This window comes from Cynara cardunculus, assembly GCF_001531365.2.
Source record: "Cynara cardunculus var. scolymus isolate 2C chromosome LG 16, CcrdV1, whole genome shotgun sequence".
Lineage (NCBI taxonomy): Eukaryota > Viridiplantae > Streptophyta > Magnoliopsida > Asterales > Asteraceae > Cynara > Cynara cardunculus.
Genome location: NC_037543.1, coordinates 20,887,200 through 20,899,266, shown reverse-complemented (window position 1 = coordinate 20,899,266; position 12,067 = coordinate 20,887,200). Strand labels below are relative to the sequence as shown.

At 31.4% G+C, this 12,067-nt stretch overlaps 1 protein-coding gene across 1 annotated transcript; it reads right to left on the bottom strand.

The window, feature by feature from the left end:
- Window positions 1-5,925: 5,925 nt before the first annotated feature.
- LOC112529107 (beta-glucosidase 24-like) lies at window positions 5,926-9,981 on the bottom strand. The gene is made up of 12 exons (XM_025140181.1): window positions 9,868-9,981; window positions 9,691-9,760; window positions 9,551-9,609; window positions 9,386-9,461; window positions 9,092-9,257; window positions 8,778-9,018; window positions 8,546-8,667; window positions 8,201-8,445; window positions 7,552-7,586; window positions 6,618-6,726; window positions 6,420-6,528; window positions 5,926-6,217 (listed from the first exon to the last, which is right to left on the bottom strand). Exons 1-12 carry the CDS (start codon window positions 9,979-9,981, stop codon window positions 5,926-5,928), a joined length of 1,638 nt encoding a protein of 545 aa, XP_024995949.1.
- Window positions 9,982-12,067: the final 2,086 nt, after the last annotated feature.

The following is a 12,067-nucleotide window of genomic DNA, read 5'->3' as shown; positions in this document are numbered from 1 at the left end:
CCTCGCAAATCCGTCGTTGATCCGTCGCTAAATACTTCCCTCGCTGATTCGTCGCTGAAAGTGTCCGTTGCAAATCCGTCGCTGATTTCCGTCGCTGATTTCCGTCGCTGATCCGTCGCTGATCCGTCGCTGATAGCATTACCTACGACTGTTTAACTGACGGAGTATCAGCGACGGATCAGCGACGGAAACCCCTTTCAGCGACGGATCAGCGAGGGAATTTTCCCTCGCTGACACTCTGCATTTTTGTAGTGATTGTTTATATGATCAATGAAGAAGGTTTATATGAATACCTAAAACACAATTGAATGACATATTCCACTACTAAAAAAATGGTATCACCGACGGAATTTTCTGGCGGACGTTCCGTCGGAAAAATCAGTGACGGATTTCTGCCACAAAAGTCAACATTTATCGACGTCCGCCACAAATCCCCCACAAATCCGTCACCGGTTTTTTTTTAGAAAAAAAGAAGTTTTTTTTTTTTTGAAAACTTCCCGACGAATGTTCGACGGATTTGCGACGGATTTTTTTATATGTTTAGTACCATCTGTAATCCGTCACAAAATTGATCTAATTTTTTTAATAAATAATTAGTGTTAATTAATTACATTTTCCGTCGGATTTCCAACGGAATTTAATTAATATTCTTATTTAATTAAAATCCGTCGGCAATTTTTAGAATTTTTTTTAAAATTTTACACTTTTTTAGAAGCTATTATTAAAAATGAAACACATTTTTTTCTTAAAAATCTCGGATGGATTAAAATTTTTTAAGTTTTTTTTAATTTAGAAAAAATTGAAATGCGTCGGAGATTTCAATTTTTCTTTTTTTTTTAAGTTTTATACTTTTTAGAATCTATTATTAGAAAGGGCAAAAAACTTTTTTTGCTTAAAAATGTATCGATGGATTTCCGACGGATTAAAATATATTTGAAAAAAAAAATCTAAACATTTCCGACAGATTTCTGATGGAATTTAATTTTTTATTTTCCGACAGATTTCCGACGAAATTTAATTTTTTATTTAAAAAATTAAATTTCGTCGGAAATTTTTAGATTTTTTTTTAAAAAAACTATTCTCTTTTAGAAACTATTATTAAAAAGGAAACAAAAACTTTTTTTTCTTAAAAATCTCCGACAGATTTCCGACGGATTAAAATATATCTGGAAAAAAAATCTAAACATTTCTGACGGATTTCCGACGGCATTTAATTTTTTTAAATAAAAAATTAAATTCCGTCGTAAATTTTTAGATTTTTTTTTAAAATGTAATTCTTTTTTAAAAGCTATTATTAAAAAGGAAACAAAAACTTTTTTTCTTAAAAATCTCTGACGGATTTTCGATGGATTAAAATATATTTGAAGGAAAAAAAATTAAAATTTCCGACGAAATTTTATTTTTTATTTAAAAAAATTAAATTCCGTCGGAAAATATTTTTAAAAATGTTTTATTTTTTCTTACAAAAAATATATTTTTAGAGAAAATAAAAAAGAAGAAAATATAAAATTTCAAATGGATTTAATTTTTTCATTTTAGAAAAAGTTTTTATATTTCATTTTAGAAAAAAGTTTTTATATTTCAGATGGTTCAATTGGCTTTAACGAGCACTATTGGACGTATTGGGTTTTACTAAGTTCAATTGGGCTTTAATGATTTTTGTTGGGTTTTAACGGGTATTATTGGGTTTTATTCGGTTTAATTCGGTTCAATTGGGCTTTTACATGTATTATTGGGTTTTAATGAATTTTGGTAAAGTACAGTCATCTTCGGGTTGCGGGTCACAAGGGGAGTACGTGACTTCAAGGTGTAGCCGGGTTGCGGTAAGTTTACGATACCTATATATAACTTTAAACTCTATATTGAGTTGTCGTATGTTGGAGAAACATTAGGATTATTTAAGTTAAAATGTTAGTGTATGTGTGTGTGATATATATTTCTATCTAGTTTGGGTTGTCATTTGTTGGGCAAATGTTAGGATTGTTTAAATTAGAATGTTAATATATATATATATATATATATATATATATATATATATATATAGTTTGGGTTGCCATTTGTTGAGCAAATGTTAGGATTGTTTTAGTTGGAAACATTCCATTTCTAGTCGTTATGCTGTCGAAATTGACTGGTAGTATTTTTTAAACCACAGGGTACCTATACAAACAATCTCACCGAAAAGTACGGTGAGGATCCCTCGGCCTATCCCCTAGTTGATACTGACTTGTGGAATGAGGCGGTTGGGGGATCCAGGGATGGTCGTTGTAACACCCCACACCACACATTGCATGTAACATATATTTTATATACAAGAAACACATGTTTGTACACCACATAGGTCCCCTAGTACAAGAATCTATCATTACAGAATACAAGGTCCAAAAATTCCTAATACAACTCTTGTACTAATCAAGTTTTATTTACAAAACTATACATATTACTAGCAAATCTTCATGTTGTTAAACACATAGGGAAAATGTTACATTTTTCCCTTCCCTTCTTTACCTCCTGCACTTTCTGCAATACATATTTAAAATCACAAAATGAAAGTTAGACCGAAAGGTCTATTGAGTTACCTTATTTATGTCATTGCAGGGTGATAATCACCAAAACTTTTAAGTAAAACAACTTTTCAAATAGCAAATATATGAACAAGTAAGGGCATAGTACCAATACATTTCACTTTTCAAGCCAAATTCTCTGCTTACCAACAATATATCAACTCCAAATAGGTTTGCACTAACCAGATTATTATAATGACACTTTTAAACCTCTCAAATCAAATAAGGTTTATTCAAAGTTTCAGGCCAAACATGTTATCTTCTCCTCAATAACATCCAGATTATGACCTCCAATAAGAACCCTGATCCTAAATTTTTAAGTCACAAATAAATAAAGATTCCAGACTATGGTAATCTTAAATGATATAATAGTAAGAGTTATATTACATAATACACACAGAAATGCCACCCTTATATCCAAATGTACACTTCTCCTTGATATGTCACCATTATCTCATGGTACACCTCTCCTTGATATCCACCCTTATCCCATGGTACACCTCTCCTGATATGCCACCCTTATTTCCCCATCAAAATATTTTCACAAAACAATTCCATATAGAATAGAACGCAGTCAATGGAATTATTATCAGTTCAAATTCATTTTTATCAAAAATTCCCACTTCTTGTTAAAAGAGTAACAAAATGATAAGTCAAAACACAATCCGGTCAAACCTTGGCCGGACTACTAATTCGGTCAACTCTTCTCATTGTGTCCGATTTGTCACTTAGAATAATTCTCAAAATGGTAATCTAGACAACACTATTCATTGTTTGGCCGATTTAACAATCCGGGTAATGTCATTTTGTCCGATTTAACTAAACCGGCCATCCCTTAGGCGTATTCCTACTTCTCCGTTTGAAATCACATAACATGAGTTCAAAAATCTTAAATCGCTCATCACCTAAATTGGTTAACACATTTAGTCGATTTACCCTTAAACCGGTTAAGGCATGTCCGGTTTAGACTTAATCCGTTCAACCCTCATCCGGTTTAAGACTAAACCGGTGGATTACACCAAGCGATTTAGCCTTTAATCGCTTACCTCTTGACCGGTTTACTCATAATCCGGACAACACTCATACGATTTAATCTTTAAACCGGGTGAAAAGTTTAAACAACAATTTTATGCAATTACAAAGAGTTTCAAAAGCAATTAAACCACTCACCTCGAATTTCTTTTGAAACTCAGATACTTGAAACCAACTTGTAATTCAGTCAACAATAATCCGGTCAACACTCCTCACTTAAATCGCACAATATTCTCAAATTTGGCAAGAAGAAGCAAATGGAGGTTAGTCCTCCTATTTATACTTTCCTTTTTCTGGAAAGTCGGCTATCACAGCCATATGCATACCTTTTTACTCTCACATTCAATATTTAAATCCAAACATGCATATATATATATATATATATATATATATATATATATATATATATATACTCATGCATACACCACATGCATATACTCAATCATATACATATGCAAAACACATAGTTATTCACACAATTTTGATGCATACCACCTTTTGCTTACGCATTTATTCATATAATTTCACATACCACGCTTCAATATAATAATTTATCATGCTAACACGTAATCATATAACAATTAATCACGTATTAATTACCTCGGGTGATAAACATGATCTAGTTATCACAGCCGTCTATTTGGGTTCGGGTACAATGAATATCTCAATTTTAGTTAAAAGACGACTAACGTAGAAAAAGTTGATAATTTGTCTACTAGAGAGGACACGGTGATTCTTCCAGTTTTGTATATAGTTATTTAGCTTAGGATACAAATAAAAGTAAGCGAACAAGGTCAAATTCAGATAAATTACGAATGATTCTTTATCGTGTATGAATGAGGAGTGATTCAGGGATTTTGATATTTTTCAATTGGTGGAACGAAAAGCAATTCCAATTCCTATAATGGCTACCATGAACTATTATTTAGTAACTGTCTAAACTAGTATCGTAGCTTCAGAATCTTTTTTTTCTTCGGTTTAATGGTTCCAAGTTATCAGAGGTCACGAATTTAAGTGGAACTAAAAGAGGTTTGTATGTGCTTGAAAGACTACTGTGATAACAACGAGCAGATCCAACACAAATAACCATTGAAAATGAACTCGCTGAAGTTGAATACGACATTTTTAGAAGGAAGCCAAGACACAACTTCAAACACCACCATCGAATAACATCGATGAGGAATTACTAACTGTTCTAGAAATGATTATAACGAACTGCTAAAATATGTATAACTCTATCAGATTACTCTTCAAAAAATCTCTTGAGTAGGAGAGTGCAGATCCAACAGAGATATGGTCCAAATTTATTTTACATTTTCTATATTACTTTTTAATTATTAATATTTAATAAATTCTATAAATTAACCAAAATATAGAAAAGATATAAAAATAATATTTTGATGACGGTAAATTAAGAGTTTAGAGAGGATAAAATACAATAAATAAAATCTAAAAAATAAATAAAATGTAAAGATGTAGACATTTTTGATGTCTTAAAATAAAACTATATATTATTTTGAGACTATATTGGTATAAATATAGATTTGTTTCACACCTATTCCATCTTGTTCCATGTGCTTTGTTCCCGGGTAAATTGCATGAAAATGTAGCATAATCTGTCTTGATTTCTGTTTTGGTAACGTACTTTCAAAACATTTGTTTTAATACCTAAGATGTGAAGTATCAAACATTTAAATACCTAAATAACCGGTTTAAGAATTAATCGGTTACCAATGTTGATGCAACATCCAACTCAATATTATTTAGATAGTAACATGATTTTTTTTAAATCTAAATCAGTTGTAATTTTATATATTTGATTAAAATTTATACTTTATAATTATTTATGTGAAATATATAATTTACAAATAGTTACAATATATAAAAATTCTAAAAAAATAATTAAATTTGAAACTAATTTCAAATTTAAAAAATCCATTTCACTAGCTATGTCAGCAAATAATATTGAATTGGATGTCACATCATTTGTCATATCAGCATCAGTAACCAATCAATGCTTAAACCGGTTACTCAGATACTTAAACGCTTGAAACTTCACATTTTAGATACCGAAATGAAAGTTCTAAAAATACGTTACCCATAATATGAATTAAAACAAAACAAAGTATGTTACTTTTTTTAACAGTTTGCCCTTTGTTCCACTATGTTCCTATTTGTTCCACATAAAAATTATCTGATATATCCTATTCAGTATACCAAATACACCTAATGGATATAAACATTAAAATGCATTATTATTATTTAGTAGGAGTACATATTTGGGATCTTTATTTTTGTATAGAAATTTATTAGCTTGTGATTACTGTTTATTTCATGCTTTCACCTTCTTCAGTTTTGGAATCACTTCAGTTGCTTTTTCAGCTTCAGACACCACGTTATTGACTTCATCTTCTTCCTCACCATCCATTAGGGTTCTTTTCAAAAACCCCCCTTTTGTCTCAGAAAGAAATTTCTTGAACCAAATCGCCGAATTTTTCGGATACCGTTGCAGATTGTTGGCATAATCGACATACATCATACCGAATCGGATATCATAGCCAGATTCCCATTCGAAGCTATCCATAAACGACCACACGAAGTAGCCCATAATGTTTACATTGTTCCTGTAACGTTATGCAACATTGTTAAGACATCCAAAGGTGTGTCAAAAGATTACTGTAACGCTTTTGTATATGAAGTTTTATTATTCAGTTCAATAAACTTAAGTGCTATAAAATAGTCTATTATGACACTTTTCAGTGTCCTATAAACCCGATTGGTTACAGACCGTAGTGATGACAAATCAATGAAAATGAAGTGGCTTACCGCATAGCTGTACGGATTGCTATAAGATGTTTTTCTATGTATTCCATTCGGTACGTATCATCCCGTACTTCTTGGTAAGTTTTTCCAAGATCAGTCTTATCCGGAGAACCTGTCGCAAGATATCGAGAAACCATCATAGATTTTGAATAGTCGAAGATATATCAAAAAGAAACAAACAAAATGGTCATGTTTTTGTACCGTTTTCGGTAATTATAATAGGTTTGGATACGTTATATGTACTCTTAACACGATACAAGAGCTCTGTAAGCTCATTAGCACAAAGATAAACCCATGAATCTGGATAAGCCTGCGAAGTTGTGTTAAGTAGCCATCAGAATAAACAAAATGATAATATAAGGATGCCCATATATATATATATATATATACACCACAAAAACAAGTCGTCGCTAAACGTGTCCTAAGCTTACTTTTACTTGTAGTAACATAGTCAGGTTTAAGGAAAACCAAAAAAATAAAAAACTGAGAAATACCCTAATACTCATTCATCTGTATGGTATATACATGTGCATAAACCTAATTTGTCGGGTATGCACGTGTGCATAGAAACTAAGAGACATTTTCAATTATCTTTATGGACATATGCAAACCTTACGTATGATAATTATTAGGTGTTTCTCAGTTTTTCATTTTTTGCAGTTTGGTCAACCAAAATACTGCAAAAAAAAATGAAAATCCGTTCATCTAGATGCTATACACATGTGCATATAACTTATAAGCAATTTTTCCTAGTATGCACACGTGCATAAAAACAAGAAATAACTCCAATTGCTTGTATGCACACCGTCCACATGAACCGTTACCGGGATGTTTCTCAGTTTTTCATTTTTTGAGGTTTCCATAAACCTCCCTAATGTGTGTGTTATATATGTATGTATCTATATATATATATTCTTTTACAAACCCAATAATTCATATATGAAACAATATGCGTGAAAAAACAGTGTTTATATAGTGTATGAAACCACATTGTGTAAGCACTGCATTTTCACACATATTATGAAAACTGGTTTGTAAATTTACATGATTTATTGGCTTTGTAAATGATTATGCGTCTATATGTGTTGTCTGTTTGTGTTATATTGTTTTATCAAGTGAAGTTACGTTGTCTTACCGGCTTTCCTATAGGAATATCATTGGGATCGTTTCCTGAAACATGAGTGAACAAAATTGAGTTACGAGTTACGAATATCGAAAGAAAAAAAATTAGCAATCCAATCACTATATCCACAGAGATAATCACTACAACAAAATTAGGTATATTAATGTTAAAAATGTCTAGGTGTCCTAATAAATTACTCTACATGACTTCAATTTATAGAAACAGACAAAAAAAACGTCTTATACTAAAGTTTTACAATAGATATATAAGACTTTTTGGACATTCTAACAAGCTTTTTAGTACATTTCTAAAATAAAGTGTCTTATTATTTATTTTATATTATTCTTTTGAAAAAAATGTCATATAAAAATACGTGTTTATAGGACAACTTTCTCAAAAGTGTCCTATAAAATATCTAATGTGACTCATTAATTTAAAATATCTTAAAACTTGTTAAAACGCTCAAAAACGTCCTATAAACTTATTGTAACACTTTTATATAAGATGTTTTATTGTTTGATCCCATAAAATGTTTTATTGTTTGATCCCATAAAACAGTCTATATAAATACACTTAGTCATTTTCAGCGTCCTATAAACCTAAGTTTGTTATAGTTAACTAGTATATGATAAATAAATAGATCTAGATCGTTTTCCGTTACCTGTTGCTTTGAAGTGACAATCGGTAGCATACCCAAGAGGAATATCAGAAGAAGGAGCTTGATATTGAGCATAATTCGCAGTGTAGTAGTTTATTCCTAGAAAATCGTATGAGTCAATCAACTTGGTGCGTTGATCATCCGAGAATTTAGGCAAAGTACGACCATTCGGGTATTTAGCAGTTGGAGTAGTGGCAAACTTTTGCATATTTTCCGGCCATGTTCCTTTCACTAATGGCTCAAGAAACCTGTAATATGAGTCGTCATAACATACAATTTTAAATGTCACTTTTAGCAAACGAACTATGAGTTGGTAGGTTAATCACACTACAACTTATGTATGGTTACCATCCATTTACAAAATCAAATGCGTATTCGACGGCTTTGACATCTTGTCGATTACTCGGGCCACGATAAGGCTTGAAAAATAGAAGGTCAAGGGTAATTCCTACTTTACCCTTTTGAAAACCCTAAAATAATGTTTCATGTGGTTAGATATGATCAAAGTAAAACATKASAATAAATCARTWGACAATGYACATTCTAAAAGTGCAYGTAAAATGTTTTATTTAGGTAATACCTTATAATCTTTCTCATACTTTCTATAAGCAGCTGCATGGCAGTTGAGTAGGTTGTATGCAACTGTATATGGCTCTATTTCAAGATCGTTATCTTTACTTTTTTCACCCCGTCCAGGTGCAWATRTACCTGTTATGTACCCKYTATWTGTGAACRTATGTGGCTCGTTTAGAGTCRACCAATTCTTTACCCGATCTCCAAACTCCCAAAAGCAAATATCGGCATAATCAACAAAATCAGCCCTAATCATTAAAACAAGTGCTAAATTAGAAGATATATATGAATAAGATGCATAAACAAATTATTAGCACTTACACGACCATTGAACTTAAGAAACCCATGTATTCTTCTTCCAAAGCGTTGGGAAGATCCCAGTGAAAAATTGTGACAAATGGCTCAATGCCATTGGCTAGTAACTTGTCAATCAATTTGTTGTAGTAATTAATGCCTTCCTGGTTTTTACCCATGCTCACTTTCCCACCTATTTAAATCAAAATTAATCAACTTTAAGACGAAATTACATCAGTTTTTATGTTCTAAAAGACGACATAAGTCGATCACTTTTGTTTATTATATTAAGGGGATGATGAAAACGGTTTTCTATTTCACCTGGTAATATCCTTGACCATGAAATAGAGAATCTGAAAGAGTTCAGACCCATTTTCTTCAACAACTGAACATCTTCCTAAAGATAGTTTACAAAGAAGATGAGGTATAAGAATCAAACTATACTTTGGTTTTTTGGGTACCTTCAAACCGATAACATGTGTTTACCTTCATTCTTGAGTAGCTATCAACTGTGACACATGCATTTGCACCTCCGGCGATCTTGTCTACAGTCACCGCCAACAAGTGTTACCCGCTTGATAAAAGATTGTACTAATCAAAACCAAATGAGATGTAGAGAGATGTACCAGGRTTTCTTAGTGTAAAAGAATCCCAGATACTCAAGCCTTTACCATCTGCATTCCATGCACCTTCAACCTAGAATTCGAAAAAAACAAACAACTTTAGGTCTGCTTATTTTGGTTATTTAACATTTTTACTTTATGCATCACATTCATATCGAAAAGAAGAAAATATATACATACCTGATAAGCAGATGTGCCTACTCCAAACAAGAAATTACTTGGAAAGTTTTGACGTTTAATCTCATCATYMAAGTGGTGAGCTTGGTCAAACTCTTGCATTGTTGCTTCAGCCATTGCGAATGGTTAACCCTATAAGCTAGGTTGAGAGAAACCCTTTACGAGTTTAAATCATAATGATGAAGCATGGTGAGAACTTAATGGCATATGGTTCGATATTTATAGCGACCCATCCAAGTTGGAAGTTTGAGAGACTTCAAATTAAGTTAACGAATAAATGCTACGTTGGATAAAGAGTTAACGCTTTGCGTCAAAACTATTTTCAAGACAATAAAAGATCGATAATTTCTCTTGTTATAAGTCATGTCAGTTTCTTGTTAATGTTTATGAGAGTCAAATAATATCGGTAACTAGGAAAAAAATCAATTCCCTTTCAAGAAGACTTATTCAAATAATAAATATTTTGTCAAATAATATAAAATAGTGAACTCAAATTTCACGGCTGTTTGACGGTTGCTGAATGGTTTGGTGCAGAATGATTAAGAGGCTCTCATGATATAGTGCAAAATGGTATATAATCATTTGGTAATTATTTACAATGAAATTAAGGTGCTGAATGATTAAGGAGGTTCCATGATACAAAACCATTAAGAGGGTTTTATAATCATTAAGAGACAGACTTTTTTTTGCCAAACAAGATTCACTTCTTAATTATTCAGAAGTTGTCTCTTAATAGAACTATTAAGAGGTAAACAAACAACCCCTTAAGTTAATTCCTATGAATCAATATTTTTGCCCTAATATGAATGAAAGAATTAATTTGTTCTTCTTTATAACAAATTTAACTATTGCATAATTATATCGACTAAATGTAATCTCGTTGACGAATGTTTTTGGAGATACAGGGTTGTAAAATGTATGTATGGAATAACGCCGGTTTGACATGTCTAAGTTCTTATACAGGTTCATATTTTATAAGTATTCATGATAAAGAATGTGATAAAATACTCATGACTAATAACGTGATAAAGTATTCATGATGAATAATATTCATCATGAATATTCACAAAAACCTAAATTTCTAAAATATTTATGATTTCTAAATGAACATGTCCATGTCCATGTACATATACATATATATATAGGACGCTTTTGAGCATTTTAATAAGTTTCTTGCAGTGTTTTTAAAATAACATGTCATATTAGCTATATGATATAACATATTTTGAAAAATGTCCTATCAAATGTGATTTTATAAGAAACTTCTCAAAAGTGTCCTATAAAATAGTTAATAGAAGGATTTGTTTTAAATGTGTTCTAAAAACTTCTTAAAAAATACGCAAAATTGTCATATAGAGATATTGCAACACTTTTGAGATATGATACTTTATTATTTCGTCATATAAACTTAAGTACTATAAAACATTATGTTATGACATTTAACCATTTTAAGCGTCCTATACATCAAATTTCGTTATAACGATTATCAAAACAAATAAATACTTTGGAACCTGTGACCTACTTGGCATCGTTGGTTTGGTCATGATTAGGTTTCGTTTCTTAAATTTATTGGTCAGGGACCAAATAACATTTATGAAGACCTACTCAATATCGTTGGTTCGGTCAAAATTAGGTTTGTATTATAATTATCAAAACAGATAAATACCTTTCAACATACAGTTTAAAATGCGTCTGTATTTGTTCTTCTTGAATCCCTCTATTATAGTTGTTAAATTTTAGAAGAATGTTTATATGATCAATGAAGAACGTTTATATGAATACCTAATACACCAATGAATGACTTATTCACCTAAAATCTTTCCCAAATTACCCTTCTCGGAGATGTTCGGACCCACTCTCTGTCTATGTCTCGTCATATATTCTCCACGCCCTTTCTCGTCCTTTAACACTTATCTTTAGAGCTTTATCCATGAGATTTCTAGTCTCATAAGAAATCTGTATTTGTAGCTTTAGTAAGAAATGCGGAAAAAGATCCCAAAAAATCATTACACTTATATCTTTTGTTTATGCACTACGATGAAATTTTAGTTAAAAGACGACTAACATAGAAAGAGTTGATAATTTGTCTACTAGTAGGGGTGCTCAAAAGCCTGACCAACCCGATCAACCCAATCCAATGCGAAATAACTCAATCCGAAGCAACCCAATGTTTAATCGAGTTGTAAAATTTTCAAACCGTAGG